The 21674-nt window shown below is 31.8% G+C and overlaps 1 protein-coding gene and 1 long non-coding RNA gene across 3 annotated transcripts; both read left to right on the plus strand.

Annotated features, from left to right (window-relative positions):
- Positions 1 to 3615: 3615 nt before the first annotated feature.
- LOC139527209 (uncharacterized) lies at positions 3616 to 18575 on the plus strand. Its single transcript, XR_011665297.1, has 3 exons — positions 3616 to 4823; positions 8250 to 10241; positions 18387 to 18575. It is a non-coding gene; the product is annotated as an uncharacterized lncRNA (long non-coding RNA).
- LOC139525990 (uncharacterized) lies at positions 11694 to 16425 on the plus strand. Of its 2 annotated transcripts, XM_071321176.1 has the most exons (3): positions 11694 to 12855; positions 13758 to 13805; positions 16200 to 16425. In XM_071321176.1, exons 1-3 carry the CDS (start codon positions 12246 to 12248, stop codon positions 16229 to 16231), a joined length of 690 nt encoding a protein of 229 aa, XP_071177277.1. In that variant the 5' UTR covers positions 11694 to 12245; the 3' UTR covers positions 16232 to 16425. The 2 variants fall into 2 exon arrangements, 1 of the variants encoding a protein (XP_071177277.1); XR_011665076.1 differs by lacking the exon at positions 13758 to 13805.
- Positions 18576 to 21674: the final 3099 nt, after the last annotated feature.

Consider the following 21674-nt stretch of genomic DNA (forward strand, 5'->3'; position numbering starts at 1 on the left):
ATGTGTTTTTTAAGAACATTTTTAGTCTGAATACCCTTGAAAACAAACCTTTCAAGTGGATAATAACAGTGCATATTTTCAAAACAATCAATGTTGAGTGTGTATTATCTATGTTAGGTCGTCTTCAACCTCTAACAATTTTTAGTCTGCCTTTGCATGGAACATCTATTTGAATTCTTTTTGTGTTTTTAATATTTCGAAAATCACCCCTCACAACCGATCAGTCGATAGTTTAAAAATGATTAAAAGCTTACAAGTACATTAAATTAAACAATGTTTAATATGTAGTAGAAACATTTTTCTTTTAAGTCAGCTTGCAAATACGTATCTTAATTCTGCTATGACCAATGAACAGTGCTCTCTCTAATGTTGACAGTGTATTACTTGAATTAAGTTTTGGCAAACGCCTTCAAAAAATTATTTCCCCTGTGTTATACTTCGCATAGAAAGAAGGAGGAGGACATTACACGTCTGTTTAACAATTTGAGTCATGAATTTTAAAGTAATGGCTCGATTTTGTTCAGCTGAAAAAGTTCAAAAACTAGTATTTCGGAAGCTGACCAAAAGAATTAAAGAGCCGTTGAACAGAAAATGTCGATATCTTGCTAATGAAGTGTCCTATAATTTCGTTATAATTTGCCCTATAAGAAGAAAACCACACCGTTAAACTATTATTGAAAAAGCGTAGAAGCGATTCTGTTAATTTTCACTATTTTGTAATAGAAATGCACTGTGAACAAACCCGTGTTTGGGGCCTATGTGGATACACAAGTCGGGTTTCAATTGCTTTCAATTGTTAGATTGACAAATTATGGGGCGTCATTAGAAGATGTTTTTATTTACTATAAGAAAATGCCTGTACCAAGTCAAGAATATAACAGTCAATCGATTTCTTACTTTTGACCAGCGGTATACTGCTGTTGCCTTTATGTGTTATCTATTGATTTGATGTATTTGAACTTTTGATTTTGCCATTTGCTTAGGGACTTTCTGTTTAGAATTTTTCTCGGACTTCGAAATTTTTGTTATTTAAGTTTTTTGCTGTGTTTATAAGGGTCTTTCCTTTTTGAATATTTCTTTGAGATCAGTATTTTTATTTTTATTTTTGTTTAATTTAAAAGACGACAAATACGAAAATACGTATTCAGAAGTTTCAAATAACAAAACGATTGACAATATTAGCTGACTGTTACATCTGGTGTTAGTGATCATTTTTGCTGCATAAATATAATATAAAAGCTTAATTTTTTATAAAAAATACAGAAAAAGGACAAAACTCATCATTTACGGGCAATACCTTTACAGAAAGTCATCTGACAGCTGTTTCAGAAGAAATAATTGTTATAAAAGTTAACAGACGACGGACGACATATAACTGACAACAAAGGATGTCAATATCTGTCACTACCACTCCGGTCAAGGTTGGGTAAACAGGATATGCAAATTAGATTACTTCAATCAGTTCAAACTCTTAAAATGCAGAATAACTGTACTTTTTATTCAAATATGGCTGTTCAATCATGAGTTAAGGATCTGTCATGCGTAACTATTTGAAGCATATTGCAGTTAATTTTTTTGGTTTTAAAATATTTGTTATAATCGACATGCTATTATGACAAGCTTCTTGCTCTTCAAAATATTCGATATAAAAGATGAACTATTCCTTAATGCAGTCGAAAAAGTGAAGTCAAAATAATGTTGAATGCAGCAAATACTACTAGAACAAGATCTTTTAATAAAGAGAACAGAAAACAATCAATGCTCTTCAAAACAAAAAGTGCCACATACGTAACAGGATCTGCTTCCAAGAGTTCGACCCGATTTAGTTATGTACGTGTTGTCCGTGTTGCCTGTCGTAATATTTTGTTTTTGTTTTGTATATACATACTGTTGTTTGTCTTTTAATCATTTTTCGTCATTGTTAGTGTGTTGACTTAGTATTGGGAATATCTCTTTGGTATATTTCGCTAAACTTTCTCAGACAAACAATTGTTGAATTTCAAGGATGAAAGACATGTTTGTATTTCGATTTTTAATATTGACATGATTGTGGTCAAATTGAACATGTGCGTATCACTTCCATATACCGTCAATATCCTGTTTTACCTGTTAATATAATTTAATGTGTTTTTTTTATGCATTGAATACTACGCGGGTTATTCAGTGTGCACCAAATTTCTGATGTTATGTCTTCATATACAGAAAACATATTACAGTCGCTCCTTAAGAATAAAAAGATGTTTGATATATTCTATAGTCAGGAATATGACAGGTGTTTTCCATCCGATTGATGTGTTTAAGCTTTAGATTTTACCAATCGGTTAGGGACTTCCGTTTGGAATTTTCCTTAGAGTGTCGTATTTTTTTATATTTGTAGATATAAGATATTTATATATTATATATATAAGACAGACACCTAGTGACATAAATAACGATAACTATATGGAAAAGGCTCATTTTATTCGCCAAAATTGTCACGTCCCGATTTTTTTTCAAAAAATAAAAATAACAATATATCACTTTTTCTGATATTATTGACAGTTAAGGGGTATTAAAACAAGCATAAGAATTAAAGGTGCACAACTAGATTGCAATAATTTACTATTAAATAAAGTCGATTTGACAAATTTGCTCCCATTAGTTTTTAAGAATATTTTGATATAATGATATATTTTCTATTAAAGAGGGACGGAAGACACCAGTAGGACAGTCAAAATCACAAATCGAAAACGCCATGGCCAAAAACAAAAAAGACAAACAGACAACTAATAGCACACATGACACAACATAGAAAACTAAAGAATAACTAACACGAACCCCAACAAAAACTAGGAGTGATCTCAGGTGCTCCAGAAGGGTAAGCAGATTCCGCTTCAAATATGGCAACCGTCTTTTGCTCATGTTATAACGAATCCGGTAAATAGTCTAATTCAGTAGGTCACATTCATGAAAGGAAAGGTAATTTTGGTTACGACTTAAGGAACATATCCGATATCATATGTGAAACAGCTATGGTCAACCAACTCGTGATGGCGTCCGTAAAATTTACGAAGGATTTATTTCAACTTCAACATATAATTCATGGCATTCCATAATTATTTCATTATTCAAAACATTTGTTTAGTTATATATGAACTATATTGCCTCTATTTGGTTGATTAATTGACCCTTTTAACTTTTTTTATTTGAGGATCACTGATTAGTCTTTATCAACTATGTTCCTGGTATCTATGCTTGACAATTGAACTTAAGAAATGTTAAACCTTGAGAAAGAAAACGTATTGACAAACGTTATATTCGAATTTGTATCTTTTGTTATTTTATCCCTGGTACATGTTCTTTTTGTCTGTGTTATTTGATAATGAAATACATATATGAAAACAATGTAAACATGTTAAGTAAATGATAATTCTATAAAACAGGAAGTTTTAGTGATAGAAAATAATACAGAGGTTTCATAACGTAGAAATTAATATGATATAATTTTTATCAAGAAAAAACATTACATTTTACTCAACACTTTAATAATATATATCTAATAATATCTACCTATGAGATTTAAACGCTAGTACGCTAAAATTCTGATTGTTTTCTCCGTAAAAAACCTTTACCTTTACCGTACCCCTTTTTAAATTTGTTTACACCAAAAGAATTTAAAAGCCATGTTAGATAATCACATTTGTAGTTACAGTTTAAATAGCCATGGATACAGTGCAAAAGGCGGGTATAGCAATTATTATATTCGGTCTTATTACCATTTGCCTGGGTTTTCGCAAATGTAATCCTGATAATGGACCGAGCGGAGTTTACGACTGTGTACCATTAAAAGGCTACGATCTGCCGCAGTATGCAACATGCCTAACAAATGCCTATGCTGAGATGAAAACGAATTACCGATATGCTTGTGGGAAAAATCTGTATGGAATACGTCCTACATACTGCTGGTATCAGTGTATGGTTGAGTTGACAACATGTAACAAAATACCCTGGGTATATCTCGACAACACATTCGCCTATACCTGGACGATGTCACACTCCTACAGGATATGACTGCCTCTGGTTCAGTACTTGCTTAAATTCCAAATATTTTTGTCATGGTAGGGATTACAAAGAAGTGATTGAATTGGGTTCAAACATTTGTAACTTTGCGTCAAAAACTAAAGAGAAGATTTCCGAAAATGGTTCTTTATGGTATGAAAGTGCTCAGAAATGCTTTCAAGTTCAAATGACTCCTGTTTTGAAACAATGGTTGCATCTCAACTGTTCTACTGTAGAAAATAAAGCTACTTCTGTACGTAATCAATGTCTTACAGAACCACTTGGTGTCATATCATTATGCGATTTGTCCAATGATGTTCAATGGACTATATTTTGGAGCATAAGAGAATCATTCGACAAGAATCTTGTTCCAAGCATTGCGCATTTCATGCATTTAATTCAGAATTGTTCAACACCAGAAAAAAAAAGTAATATAACGGAAATGAGACTTTTCTTCTCGCCGACGTCAAATATTCACGTTACAAACAAAATGATTGAGGATTACTTTTCTAAAATTGTAACAAAAATGAATTGGCAAGACGAAGGCATACGTTGGTTTTGCGTATTGTCACAACAAATAATTGTATATCTAGCTGTACCACCAAAAACCGATAAAAATCAAGGGAAGCAAAATGGTACAAGATTAGACGAGGCACTGATGAAATTCGCAAATGCCTTCGAAGATGGTGAATTTCAAAGGAAATTGATACAACTTGACAAAATGTTTGTGTGTAAAGACATTCATTGTGAAGATACGTACCTACACCGTAACGCCTCGTATCCAGGTAACCTTATATTTTAATCTAAATGTTGCTTGCTTTACACTGTTGTTTTAATTTGAAGATTCTGAATTTTACCATAATAAGTTCGAAAATTATTTGCGTCCAATTTAACAAAATTTACAGAATCATACGTTTTACTGTGCTGTGCTGTGCTTGATGTACACATATTTATTTAAATTAAGTTCAAATTAGAAATTTACTCCAAATACTCGTACCTTAACGTGTTAAAGTATATCAACAACAGGTCATTTAGGAGGTTGTTGACGGCTTTTATTTGTTAAAGCTAAAATACATTCATTTGGTCATTAACAGTTTGTGTTTCGACTTTTTATCAAAGTACACAGACTTCAAAAAGTTTACCTATTTAAAGTATAGGTATTTTTTTTGTACATAAAAATCCAACTATTTAAAAAAAACACAGGTAATGTTGGAATATGATATCGGGAATCCCAACTTCCTTGTCAATAATGGGGTCTTTAAAGGATAATGTCTTTATACGAATGGTTATGGGGATCTTTAAATTATAATGTCTATATATGAATGTCTAAAACTGACGAAGATTTCTTTTATTATTCTCGTTAAAAACGTATTTAGAGTTCGTTATTATTTTAAGACCAACTGCTTTTACTTTTAACACAATACTTTTAAATAACTAGCTATTTTCTAAGAGCGCAGTTATATGTGGTTGGCATTCTAAAGGTGATGAGAAAGATACCAAAGGGATATTTCACACGATAAGCGAGTCATTATGGTTTTTGGTGTATTTGTCCGTTCTCTTGTTCATTTTCCCGTCTGTTCCGCTCCAAGTTAAAGTTTTTGGTCAAGGTAGTTTTTGATGACGTTGAAGTACTGTCAAATTGAAACTTAGTTAGGACACATGCATGTTCCCTATGTAATGATCTTTCTAATTGTAATGACATATTAGAGTTTGTACAGCAATTGCGTATAAAATGATAGAGCGGATGGCAATTAGTATCCTACGTTATATTCTTGTTACTAGTACTACGAACAATATTTCAAAGGAAACTGAATAGAGGGGAAATGTGAGAAGGAATATCTGAAGATTTATTAAAGGCAAACGAGTATCCGAGTACATGTTTATATAGATTAGACCATTGGTTTTCCCGTTTGAATGGTTTTACACTAGTAATTTTGGGGCCCTTTATAGCTTGTTGTTCGGTGTGAGCCAAGGCTCCGTGTTGAAGGCCGTACTTTAACCTATAATGGTTTACTTTTTAAATTGTTATTTGTATGGAGAGTTGTCTCATTGGCACTCACACCACATCTTCCTATATCTATATAAATTCGTGTACTCGGCCTTCTGATCGAGTACCCGAGTACTCGGGTACTCATTGCCATGACTATTATTTACAAATGACAAATCAATTTGACAGTTTACACTTCTACAGGATAGTGTGTACGCTGTTGTTATATTTCAACTTGTTTTGATATGTCAGATATATTTACCTTGATGTTTTGTCACGAAATAATTAAAAATATGGTGACTAAGCTGAATGCATTTATCCCACCGAATTAGAGATGGCAAATACAACAGGTACGGTTAAGTCTGCCTCTTATCATTCTAAGTTTTTGGTGGGGTTGAGTGACTTATGCTTTAGTTTTCTATGTTATGTATTGTGTACTATTATTTGTCTATTTGTTTTTTCTTTTTTAACCATGGCATTGTCTTTTTCTTTTCGATCTATGAGTTTGACTGTCACTCTGGTATCTATCGCCCCTCCTTTATTATATTTCATTGTATTGGCATATCAAAATGACTTTGTAAACCTATCACTGGGGTGTCCTTTGTCCATTAATTAGTTCTAGCAAACAAACAAAAAAACAAAAAAAGATAAGTAAAAAATTACAGGCGGATAAAGGAGACACATAGAAAAATAAAAGAAAACAATAATGAATACAATACAATACAATAATTTTGAAACGAAAAAATGTCAAATCAATGCGATCCAAGTTTAAGTTTCTGATTAATAACAAAAAGTGAACCGTACCTCTCGAAATCAAACTATACTGAAATATCCTTCTTGTAAATCTAAACCAATTAGTTAGATAAAAGCCTAGTTAAAATTTAAACCGATGGGATTGGGAACCGATGTAACGTCTTTATTCTAAGATCATACATGACTAAGATGATAATGATATTCCTTAAAATTCTGGGGTTTAAAAATGAAATATTTTTTTTTATTTTAAGCCGTTTTTATTCCGATGATGATTCGATGTTATGATTAATATACCGTCTAGTTTTGAACTATATTGAACGGTTTTGTTTGCCAATCAATTATTAACTGATAATTTTCTTGATAACCTATCCATGTGGTATATTAAGTGTGCAATTGTTGCATTAGGAATAATCATCAATGATTTGTATCGTTGTCAATATAATGAAATTTGATGCGACTGTATACAAGTGAGCGGTTTATCTATCTATATAACCATGTTCAATCCATCATATTCTACATAAGAAAATGCCTGGACCAAGTCAGGAATATGGCAGTTGTTATCCATTCGATTGATGTGTTTGAGCATTTGATTTTGCCATTTGATAAGGGGCTTTTCCTCGGAGTTCAGTTTTTTTGTGATTTTCCTTTTTTGTTTCGATTTTTGAAATATATGGCGCGTTCCCTGTCGTCGCAGCTGATCTAGCTCCTTTTTGGATGGAAAGGCGATTCCCTTCATTTATTTTAATTAGAATTTTCTGTCATAATTGACTTAGTTATACTAGATTTCCAAAGCAGTACACTGCTGTCGTCTTTATCTAAAGACAGGCCGTCTTGTTGAATTTAATCAAATGATAGCATGAATAATGTGATAGATTACAATATTGCACAACATGCAATCATGACTTTTTAACGCCTTTTGAGTTTAATGGACCAGAGAATTGCCTTACATTTTAATTTCAAATTGTTATCTAGATGTAAAAAGATGTGATATGAGTGAAAATGAGAGAACTCTTCATCAAAGTCACAATCTAAAAAAAACCATTATAGATCAAGGTACGGTCTTCAACACGGAGCCTTGGCTCACATCACATAGCAAGCTATAAAGGGCCCCCAAAAAATAGAGTGAAGCCATTCAAACTAGAAAACCAATGGTCTTATCTATAGAATAACGAGAAACTAAAAACACTTATGAACCACATCAACTAACAACATATATGTAGTCCGTTTAATGTTCGATATAAATGTATTCCGTTTAATGTTCGATATACATGTATTCCATTTAATGTTCATGATCAGATATAGCTCAGAACATGAATAATGCTAATGTATTGTCAATCTGTCGATGCATTTATATATTATGATTTAGTTATAACCTTACATATGCATTGATGCGTATCATAAACATATATATTGACAAACTTTTCCCAGATGTATATGAAATAGCAATGATGATAATATCTTTTTTTTTCAGAACAAACAAAACCTAGAAAGCATGAGGAAAAGAAAAACAGCCATGTTGGTATCATGGGGATAGGAATCGGAGTGTTTTTAGGAATATTTGTTGTTGCTGTTTGTGTCATGTGCTTAGCAAGATGGGTACGACTAAACAGACCACGTGACATTAGACATTTCATCCTAACGGAAGACTAGGAATAAACTTGTACATGGATTTGATTTCAATATGCAACTCTGGCGTTCACTTGTTTATAAATCATTGCTACCCATTAAGTATAATTGTTTAATAATGTACATAGCTCGATCAGTAATTCATTGTTACAAAATTAACGAAATACAAAATTCCCATGGATATTATTCTGGGAAGAATTTATAAAAAATCATGGATCCTAGATTTACATATTTTTTTCTTGGGCTTATTTTAACAACATAAATCGAGTACTTACAACCATTTGAACGATATTTGTGTGTATGTGAGTATGTGTGTGTTTGTGTAGATATATTTTGTATACACATTTGACAGTTTTCATCCAATAAAATTTAGAATGAAAATGGGGAATGTGTGAAAAAGACAACCACCTGACCAAAATCAGAAAATAGTCGAAGGGCATGGGACTTGAACACAGCAAGAAAATTACACACCCGGAGGGGTGCTTCAGCTAGTCCCTAAACAATAATGAGTACTAGTTCAGTGATAATGAATGGCATACTTAACTCCTAAATATATAAATGAACAAAATTATAAATCTAACAAGACTAACAAAGAATGTTGTTATGTTATAGTTTTGCTTTTGTTTTGAAAGATATGTTTTGTATGTGTCAGTTTCGGCCTTAAAAAAGTGTAAATATTCATTATGGCTAGTCTTCAACGGGTTATAAATATTTCTTTGGACACTGATTGTAGTCCTTTAAGTATTTTTGTTTATTTAAAATATTGAAGAATTGTCTTGATATAGACCCGGAATTTACCAAGAGAATGTTTTAAAACAAAATTAAAAATAGAAATCAATTACTGTCCTTACTTAGACTTAAGTATTTCAATTGTTTACTAAGGACAATCTGTACTAAATTTAACGATACAAGGAACGAGAGTTCGTTTCCGTTTGTTAATTGTCACTCTTTTTACCATGAAATATTTTTGTCAAATTTTAACCATGTTAATATATCCAATCTCGTTCATTTTGCTCTTGTTTCTAGTGATGTTTGTGTATGTTACCGGTAAATTATGAAGTGAGGAATATTTCCCCGACCAATTACTTAAAACCTATATTCATGTATTCTACAAGATACAAGGATTTTGTTTGAATGGTTGGCTGTATCGATAGCGTCCACAATTATTTTGACGTTATTTTCCATGTCAGTGCATCATTAATTTCTTTTTCATATCAAAACACAATCCATAAAACACTGTAATAAGACTTTTACATATTGTTTTCTTTGTTACTAATATTGATTTCCCTATCAATAAATAACATATACCTAAATATCTATTGTTTTAAGTTATTGACATTTGTCCAGACGATAATTAACTTATGGCAATGTACAAGGTTTGATAGACGTCAATTGATATCTCGTTGATAGTTGTTTCATATACCATCTAACCCTATTTCCTTTCTTATGATTAGTTACTAACAGTATTTAATTTATCAGTTATGCTTTGTAATATAAATTTGGAAAACCATTATTGAATGGTTTTAGAATGTGATATTTTCAAAGATAATGGAGTTATGTATTTTTAGAAAGTATAACCACGAGTCTCCTAAAGTTGTGAATAAACCGAAACGAAACAATAAAAAAAGATTACTTCCACTGAAATAAACACACCGTGTGGAGCGACCGAGGAAAATTTATCGTCCAAATACGATTAATTTGAAAAAGAAAACGATAACCGGCCTTTTCAGTCTTGATTTGTTTACGTTTTTAATTTACCTAGCGAAACTGAAATATTAAAATCCAGGAACATACAAATTACTTTCTAACAAAGGTTAACCGAAGTATACAGTAGCACGTATTGATACCTTGATAATAGTTTTTGTTTTTTAATAATCATGCATTTTCAGATTATACAGTAGAAATTGCAAAAATGCATACCTAAAAATAGATCTAATATTATCAACAATATTTTTTCAAACATGTATTTTAATAAAACGGCATGAAAAAATATTTCTGATAATATTAGATCTATTTTAAGAAATTCATTTTTTTGGTCAATTTCTACAGTATAACGGGAAAACTAATGATTATTAAAAACATGAAAAACAAAAAAATATTATCAAGGTACTGATACGGAATACTGAATTCATATGCTAAATAGGTGTCATAAATATAAATTACCGAAGCATTTTGCAATTATATCTTCTTTTAGAAAATGATATGTATGTTTTTATATGATGTAATGTATTTATTTGCGCCTTTGATATATGTCTTGTGTAGGTTAAGTGCACATGAAACTATGTATTAAGAACTAGAATTCTATTATGAATATCATTTGGGAAAACCTTATTGTAAACTAAAACGTATAAAATTATTATGAATTGAGTCATAAATCTTTTTTTTAATTTTTTATCTTAAACACAAAATATGACTCATATATTAATAAACGTAAAGTTATCACATGTAACCCAAATTTTGACTTCAAGAAATATTTTTGCAAATATGTCAATTAAAAACGTTTGCCCATATTAATTGGATTTACCTTGCAAATAAGGCTTTGATAGATTTTAAACAAAATTACAATGTACAGAAACTATTTATAACATCATGGCAGGAAAGGAACAAATTGGTATTACATTGATGTACAGATACAGTAATCCCGCGTTAATAAAATAATCTGATCATTTTATTCTTTATTTGGCTGATTATTTTACGGCTTTAGCCTTGCTTTTCTTATTGCTTTATCATGACATCCCTAACAATAATAAAAAAAAAAAACCAAAAAAAAACCAAAAAAAAAAACGTCGTGTTTTTCAAAAACATAAGTTGTTTTCAAGATATCTTATTCCTCCCTTCTATAAAGATAAATAGTCGCTGTATAAAGCCACCAAACTGGCTATAAAGATCATGTTATTTCAAATACATCAAAATTCTGTTTACATGGTAATGAGATGGTGTTGAAAATCCCCATGCCCATATAATTAAAATATTATAGTTGATGTGAAAAACAGTGCTCATTAGTCATGTTATATGGCTTTAATTTATGTTCGATATTCACAGGTAACACAAAATATCAAGTAAAACATATATTTTTGCAAGATAAAACGTTTTCAGTACGCCTTACCCACCACTCACCATATCATCTATTCAGGTTTTACACGGGAATTCGTTTAAATCCTGATTATTTCCCCCTTGGTATCCTTCACAGCACCTCTTGTTTTAATTTGTCAAAGAAAACAATTATGATCTGTGTTTAATGTTCACTTTTGTGGTAGCGGATTTTAAAGTGATAGGTATAGTACAACAAGTGTGCTGAGCAATTTCTATGCTAGGTTTAATAACTCTATGGACAGGTTTGCGGCACTGTAATCCCGATTATGGACCAAGTGGGATTTACGATTTACAGTTGGACAAGTACGATAAACCACAGTATGCAACATGTCTAACAGGTTCCTATGTTTTGATGAAAACGAATTACCGTTTTGCCTGTGAAGAAATCATTTACGGCCTACGCCCAAAATACTGTTGGTATCAGTGTATGATTGAATTGCATGATATAGATAATGGACTTGTTGTTAACGACTGTGCATGTACCCCTGGACTTCATGTGACAAAATACTCAAGGACTACTTTAACTACACCTTTACCGATATCAGAACAGTGTTACACTCCTACTGGATTTGACTGTCTCTGGTTTCGCCATTGCTTAAACTTAAAATACTATTGTGATGGAACAGATTACAAAGAACTGTTGGAATCAGGTTATAGCTTTTGTAATATTGCGTCAGAAACTAAAAAGAAAATATCCGAAAATGGTTCTTTTTGGTTGGATAATGCTCAAAAATGATTTAAGGTCCAAATGATCCCTGTTTTGAAACAATGGTTGCATCTTAACTGTTCCACTGTAGAAAATAAAGCTACTTCTGTACGTAACCAGTGTCTTTTAAAACCCCTTGGTGTGATATCATTATGTGATTTTTCCCATGATGATGAATGGACTATATTTTGGAGCATTCGGGATTCTATCGACAAAAATCTTGTTCCAAGCATTTTGCATGTCATGAACTTAATTCAAAATTGTTCAACATCAGATAAGAAATGTAATGTCACGGAAATGAGACTTTTCTTCACGCCGACGATCAATATTCACGTTACAAATGCTATGATCGAGAAGTTCCTTTCTTACATTGTAACAAAGATGAGTTGGAAAAACGAAGGTATACGTTGGTTTTGCGTATTGTCACAAGAAATAACTGTTTATCTAGCTGTACCACCAAAAACCGATGAAAGAAAAGATAAACAGAATGGTACACGTGTAGATAAGGCACTGATGAAATTTGCAAATGCCTTCGAAGATGGTGAATTTCAATTCAATATTCAGGGGAACATAATAGAGCTTGAGAAAATGTTTGTGTGTAAAGACATTCATTGTGAAGAAACGTACCTACACCGTAACGCTACATACCCAGGTAAACTTATATTCTACCGTAGTTGAGATTTTGTACAAAAGTTGTTTGGCTTTAATTTTTTCATAATTTCAAGATTCTAAATATTATCATTGCTAGTTGAAATATCTAACTGGTTATTTGCGTCTGTCCGTCAGTTAGACAAAATTTACAGAGTCATAAGTTTTTACTGTTCTGTTCTGTATGTTCACATATTCAGATAAGTTGGGTTAAAATGGAAACTATTACTTCAAATTATCGTGTATAGTTACACACACAACAACATATAAAAAAGGTATTCAGCTGCTTGCTGAAAGGGTAAATATCTGCTGAATCTAACTTACATTCATTATTGAGTGACATGCGTATCAACGCTTGATCAAATTGCATCCACTTCGAAAAACCTATCTTCTTAAAGTACTGTTTATTTGAAGATCAACTTTGACATATTTAAACTAGTTTACGAATAATTTAAATTTAGAATTGACCTTTACAAGACGTAAGAAAGAAACAGAAATCCAAAACACCACAGGTAATGTTGGAATATAATATCGTCAATTCCAACTTCCTGGTCAACGATGGGGCTCTTTAAAGGATAATGTCTATATTCAAATGCAAATGACACAGATTTCTTTTATGAGTCGCGTTACAAAATGTATTATGACATCGTCTGTTATTCTGCTTTAAATGTTTTTAATTTGAAATATTATATAACTATCTAATTTTCTAAAAGTGAAATTATATGTGATTGGTATTTTAAAAGAGAACACAAAGATACCAAATTGAAATTCAAACATGATAAACGAGGCAAAAAATGACACACAAAACAAGTATTAACAAAACATTGGAAAAGACAGTAAAAAAAACCCGAATGAGGCAACTATTTTAACACATTTAAATTAGTTTATTTACATGTTAAATTGTAGAATCGATGTTTACAAGCAATAAAGTAACAGAAAGTCAAAATGCCCCAGGTAATATTGGAATATAATATCGGGTCATCAATGGGGTCTTTAAAGGATAATGGATATATATGAATGTTTTAAACTTACAAATATTTTTAAGACAGACAGACAGATAGCATAAACTTATTGACATATAAACATGTCAGCCAGAGTTTGAGCTTGTTTTGCTTTATCTATAAAAATAAAATTGACAAAAAAAGGTCATTTATTCAAAATCATAAAATGCAAAAAAATACAATTTGCAAATAAAATATTTGACATAAAAGTTCATAATTAATATGCAATTATAATACATAATTAATACGAAATTACATCAACTAAAATCATATCAATTTAATAAATGACAAATAATAGCAAAGGTAGGGAGAAAAATCTGCCCAACTTAAAAAATTTATTTACAAAACTACTGGTAAAGATAAAATAAAGGGAAGTTTGCGGGTGGGAAATTTAAATTTAACGCAATGGTTTAGAATCACAATAGTGGAAGATATTAGCGAGCAAAATCGAGGGATTTGTGCAAATGATGATACAAGCATGAAAATTACCACAAAGCAGCATTATTATATACTTTGTAAGAAATAACTGCTGGCCAATAAAAAAAAATATTTTTTTTCAAGATGACCACGGCCATTTTCTAAAATAACTGTTTTCTAAAGTTTGAAAATACTGATTTTTCTGCAAAACTTTTCTTTGAACTTCTTTTAGTAAAAACTAATTACCAGGTTTGGTGGCTACCATCCTTACATCACATATTTATTAAAAATGAATATTTGACATATCCAGTAAATGAATTTTTTTTCTGGCCAGCAGCGGATTTTTTTTAAGTATCATTTAGTCAACCTTTATACCAAATTTCATGCTTGTATCACGATTTGCACAATTATGTCCATAATATCTCCCACTACAATTTATCAAGACGAAAGTGAATGATAAAAGGAAGTGCACACATGGCACGTAAACTTGTGCTGACCCCGCAATCTATTCCCTTGTAATCATGAAGAAGCAGATACACGAATATTTGTCCATGTTCGGCATGATTATGAAAAGTGTTGTAAAATGTAATTTTAGGAAGGATTGCCACATATGTAATAGTATCAATAATTGCAGCAATCGGAAAATTAGGTAGAACAAATTGTGGATAGGTTATGGAAGGAATAACGAATTTTGATGGTTTTCTGTACGTGACATATTATATGCTTTTAGTCCTTGTGTAGCTACTCTTACTTCCGTCCATGCATTCAGTGGATGTGGCAACTTTGTCGAATTGTCGTGAGAAAGGGAAGAGGTCAGCTTGGCTAACAATGGAAGTTTTTCAGTTGTCTTAAATTATTTTATTCTGCTTCTTAATTAGCAAATAAAATTGGTTCTTTTATTAGTCTTGTTACAAAACATATTTAGACATCCGTTATGTTGTTGAGAGTAACTGATTTTACGTTTAAATAATATGGTTCGAAAACCAGCTAATGTTTTAAAAGTGAAATTATATGTGGTAGGTATTTATTTAGAAAAGAGAAATATATCAAATGGATATTCAAACATAATAAACAAAGCAATAAACGAAACTCAATACAAGCGTATAATGGACACAAAAATGGATAGAAAAGACAGTAGAAATAGAAAACGAACGAGGCTATTTTTTTAAAAGGAGTAAAGTTGTTGAATGTGTTTTACCATCAGTAATCCAGATCGATGCTTAAATATTTACAAATGAAAAATGAACTTAACATTTTACGCTTTGGCAGGACAGTTTGTATACAGTTGTATTTCAACTTGTTTTCATAAAAGGCAGTTAGGTGACCTATTTAATCAACGAAATTAGATTATATTCTGAAGGGATTGGGACGGCCTCTTCCAATTAATAAATGTTATGAATGTTATGAATGTTGAGATATTAGCAATCCTTAGTATTTTCACTAAAAACTGGAATGTTCATTCATAGTGCCAACGCTAAACAAAGCCATGTGTCGTCGCGGCCAGTCTCTTTTTAAAGAAAATGCGATTCCTTCAGTTTTCGTTTTTGAATTTAATTTTGAAAATCGCTACACTACTTTAGTTTTTGTCTCAAGTCATGGCGTCGTGTCGAATTTAAATTAATGATGATAGGAGCAATATAATATATTGCAATAATGCACAATAACAAATCTTGACTTTTAACGCGTATTAATTTCAATGGATAGTAGAACTGCCTTGAATTGTTATTTCAAATTGTTAATGAAAGATCTGTGATTGGATCCCGTTTAATTATCGTTATCAATTATAGATTTGAATATGGATAATTCCTGTGAATTGTTTACCTGTAGATGTATTAGGTCAATGCTTCATAACGTTGTTTTTTCTCAATGAATAGTACTTCACATTTTCATATGAAATAGTAATGATCTAGATATAATCTTTTATTCTCAGGAAAAACAACACCTAGAATTCAAGAGGAATAGAAACACAGCTATGTTGTTATCATGGGAATAGAAGTGTCTGTAGGAGTATTTGTTGTTGCTGTATGTGTCAATGACTTGTTTTTGAAGTTTTGCTGTATCATCCACATTTTTCATTGACTTTTTGAGTTCGAAAATTTTGCTACGATCGATGTAATCTCATAAATACGTTGATTTTCATACTCAAATTTAATCGATTTCACACTGTAATAAGATATTTACATATTGTTTTTATAGTTATTATCATTGACTCGCTAATCAATAAATAACATATACCTAGATATATATTGCTTTAAGTTCTTAACACTTGTCATATCGAGACATAAATCTACATTATTTTAATATCTGGTTGACAGCTGCCTCATTTACAATCAAGCTCCAATTTCCTAATAATGAATTATCAATCACTTTGCGATAGATCATCTATCAATATGGTTAAGGAAACGTCAATGAATTATCAATCACTTAGCGATAGATCATCTATCAATATGGTTAAGGAAACGCCAATGAATAATCAATCACTTAGCGATAGATCATCTATCAATATGGTTAAGGAAACGTCAAAGAATTATCAATCACTTAGCGATAGATCATCTATCAATATGGTTAAGGAAACGTCAATGAATTATCAATCACTTAGCGATAGATCATCTATCAATATGGTTAAGGAAACGTCAATGAATAATCAATCACTTAGCGATAGATCATCTATCAATATGGTTAAGGAAACGTCAATGAATTATCAATCACTTAGCGATAGATCATCTATCAATATGGTTAACGAAACGTCAATGAATTATCAATCACTTAGCGATAGATCATCTATCAATATGGTTAAGGAAACGTCAATGAATTATCAATCACTTTGCGATAGATCATCTATCAATATGGTTAAGGAAACGTCAATGAATTATCAATCACTTAGCGATAGATCATCTATCAATATGGTTAAGGAAACGTCAATGAATTATCAATCACTTAGCGACAGATCATCTATCAATATGGTTAAGGAAACGTCAATCAATCAGGAACCCAATGACACAACGAATAAGAGGGGAAAGACAATTGAGATGTGTATAAACAATATATTGATCTTTTATGTATCATCCTGAGTATTCCGAAAGTTGTGAATATCCGAACCGAAACAATAAAATTAACAAATCTGCCATGTAAACCCCATTTTCAAAACAATCATGGGGCGGTCGTGCCGAAATCAGGTCATAGTAGAAGTGAAGTGCGAGCGCAGTCAGGTTGTGTGGTCATATCGCAAAGATAGATGTATCATCGTAGCGAAAGCGAGATACTAGACGGGGAGACCTTTCTATGATCACCAAGTTCTCACCGCGACCCAACCACGCTTCCACTACGACTATACCACGTTTATACCACGTTGTTTATGATCATAGTACGATTCTAGTACGCCCATGTTGTCCTCATCACCCTCTTCTTCTGACCTGACTACGTTCATACTACGACTACCATTCTCATCGTTTTATTTATCACATGCAATACATATATAAAAGCTCCCCGGGATTGTTTATCTGTATGTAATTTTGACCTCTTGTCCTTTTCACCAACAGCTCAACCATGTTTGACACATCGGTATCATCCGCACTATTGTTCACTAAAGCATCGTCATTTGATCTTGATGGACTATCAATACCTTTGAGACTCAGGTTAAATTGGTCAGGTCCGACATCTCATCCGAATCAGGATTCGTATCAAAGTCCATCAACCACTACCATCGCGTTTACGAGTTCTGGTAGATTTTTGTGGCATGACAGTGTTGTTTTCTAGAATTCTACGTATTAATTAAAATCAGAAGGAATTGAACAGTATGTATATGGAACACAATGTTGCTGAGAGCGTAGTTAGATCTCAAAATGAACGTGGTATGATCGTAAATATGAGTGTGCTATAATTGCAGAAGAAGCGTGGTAAGATCGTGGAATGGTCGTAGTAAGATCGTGATAATCGTAGTGAGTTCGTAGACTCAGCGTGGTGAAAACATGATATAAGCGTAGCGGGGTCGTTGTAGAAGCGTAATGAGAACGCAGTAGCAACGTGAAAACATAGAAAATTTACATTTTCATGCCGCTCATAAATTTTTTTTTAGATCGCGGGGAGCGTTGTGTCATCGTGGTCTTGTTTGACTAAGGCTTTATATATGACAACCAACGCATAATCATGTGTTCCAAAATGCTCTTTAACACGACAAACGTCACATGTTACCTGCTTACCTTTCCGTTTGTGTTGTATAGTTATAACATGATAATGTTGGTTGTCTTTTAACTACTTCAAACAAACCATCATTGTAAGGTGGCAAAAAGAACGTTTCATTTTGATATATGGACACATTAAAGGTTAGCCTTATTGGATATATTCGGAAACATTTTGCAATTCCGCAAACCGTCTGCCATTTCTTTTTTCATCTGTTTATAAAGTTTTATTGTCTATATATTGAGCGAAATAATATTTCAGTAAAATGCGTTAATTTCGCACACCTTATCGTAACTTGCGAAAACTGCACGATGTCGTCCATGTAGCTTTTTCTTTTATGGAACTCTATAGATATGAGGCAATGTGGTAAGAGTGCTCATAAGAAAACTTTCCATTCAAGTCCCAATTTGTCAAAAATAACCAATTTTAGGTCAAACTACGGTCTTCAACACGGAACTTTAGCGTACACCAAACAGCAAACTATGAAGGGTAAAACAGACAAGTGTAAAACCATTCATATCTCTCTTTTATTCCAATATATTATTCATACAAATATATTAAATCATGTTTCATTTGTTAAAAGATACACAATCAGAAGGAATGTGTGATATATAAAGATAAAATCACAGCGACACAAATAACCAAAACAATATGGAAAGGGCTAATATTTTTGGCCTTATATTTCATGTCCCAATTTTGGCAAAAATAGAAATTAATATATTGCATGTTTTCTTAATTCAAAAGTAAGTTAGTATTTTAAGGGTTATTTAAACATTGTTTTAGATTTAACATTATACAGTTAGATCGCAAAAAGGATTCAAACATTGAATGCATTCAACATATGGTGACCTATAGTTGTTAATGTCTGTGTAATTTGGTCTTTTGTGGAGAGTTGTCTCATTGGCCATCATACCACATTTTCTATTTTAATAAGTCGTCCCCTATGTGGAATTTTAAATGTAGACATCAATCGTTGTAGATGAATGTGAACATATCGATATAATTGATCGATAACTCCAGGGCTTGGTTTTGCTAATAATAATTCCTTGATAGGGGGTTGCTGCTCATAAAGAATCTATAAAACATAGAGTTCGAAGTGATAAATCGGAATTGTCCATCCGGGTTTGTTGACCGTTATGGGATATCCCAAATGAGCACACATATGTTTCAATTGCTGTAACCACAATCCTGTTCTTCTTTCCACCGAATATGGCCTATGCATTAGACTCTTTTTAGGTCTGTATATACATAAGCAACACTGATCAGATCAGATCACATTTTCGGTACCAATTACAATGCATGGAAAGTGTACTTAGGCCATTCATATGTTTTTCAGTGATTTTCTAAACCAAAATATTTAAAAAAAAAGATAGACCTAAAATTCATTAAAAACGTTCAAAAGTAGATAAGAAATTAAAAAGATTTATAAAATCACTAATCGAAAAATTCAAATAGAGAAAAATATCCATCAAGTGACCGAACATTACATTGATTCATATAATTAAGGTCAATCATTTTAACTAAAACGAAACCCAACCTGTAGCTATTCTAACGTCCGTATAATTGATGTCTGAAGTTCCGATAAATTAGCAAATTTGGTTAAGTACAGCAAACAAATATAATAGGTTAATGTGACATAATTGTGATTCAGAATCTAAAAACTGTAAACATATATCAAAGGTCATAGGGTTGGTTGAAAACAAAACGTTACGACAAAAGAAATGATTTCAGCTTTCCAATTGTGAACTTTCCATTTCTAAGTAGCAACATTCAAGAAGCCACTGCATACGGGGTATATATCTCCCAATTTATACGATACTTCCGTGCTTGCATTTGCTATCATGAATTTCTTAATAGAGGGTTGCTGCTCACGAGGAAGCTATTAAACCAAGAGTTTCAAACGGTGAAAGTGAAATCATCCCTTCGTAAATTTTACGGACTCCATCACGAGTTGGTTGATTGTTATGGAATAACCGTTTCACAAATGATATCGGATATGTTGCTTACGTCGTAACTACATTCCCCTTCCCTTTCATGAATGTGACCTACATCGAACAAATAATAATTCTAACAAAGACGCAAACAAAAACGTTTATGTAATTTAAAATAAATATAAAACTATAACTTTAATGCATCCACCAGTTTGTTTTATTGTCATATATCTTTCCTTGTCATTTTTGATATTTTCTTTGATATTTTTGATATTTTCTTTTGCTACTATTAGTTACATGGTGTTTTAGTGACCTAATACGATATATATGGGGTCAGTTAATGCCATATGGGGTGAGGGCGCAGCTGGAATCCATATATAGAATTTACTGTCCCCGGTCTTCAACACGGAACTTATATAATTAGCTGACACCGAACAGCAAACTATGAAGGGTAAAAAAGACAAGTGTAAAACCATTCATATCTCTCTTTAATTCCAATATATTATTAATACAAATATATTAAATCATGTTTCATTTGTTAAAGGATACAAAATTAAAAGGTATGTGTAATATATAAAGATAAAATCACAGCGACACAAATAACCGAATCAATATGGAAAGGGTAATATTTTTGGCTTATTTTTTCATCTCCCAATTTTTGCAAAAATAAAAATTAATATATTGCATGTTTTCTTAATTTAAAAGTAAGTTAGTATTTTAAGGGTTATTTAAACATTGTTTTAGATTTAACATTATACAGTTAGATCGCAAAAAGTATTGAAACATTGAATGCATTCAACATATGGTGACCTATAGTTGTTAATGTCTGTGTAATTTGGTCTTTTGTGGAGAGTTGTCTGATTGGCCATCATACCACATTTTCTATTGTAATAAGTCGATCTCTATGTGGAATTTTAAATAGTAGACATTAATCGTTGTAGATGAATGTGAACATATCGATATAATTGTGTGATCCATGTGCAAAACGTTTAATTTTAATATAGAAAATGATGTTAAATGATATTTCATACTAAAGAGTATATATCTCCAAAATAAATCAATACTCCAGGGCTTGGTTTTTCTATTAACAGTTCCTTGATAGAGGTTGCTGCTCATAAAGAAGATATAAAACCTTAGAGTTCGAAGTGATAAATTGAAATTGTGTCCCGGGCATCATCATTAGTTGGTTGACCGTAATAGGATATCCCAATGAAGGACAAATATGTTTCAATTGCTGTAACCACAATCCTGTTTGTCTTGCCACCGAGTATGACCTATTGAATTAGACTGATTCT

This window comes from Mytilus edulis, chromosome 6, assembly GCF_963676685.1.
Source record: "Mytilus edulis chromosome 6, xbMytEdul2.2, whole genome shotgun sequence".
In the NCBI taxonomy this organism is placed as follows: Eukaryota; Metazoa; Mollusca; class Bivalvia; order Mytilida; family Mytilidae; genus Mytilus; species Mytilus edulis.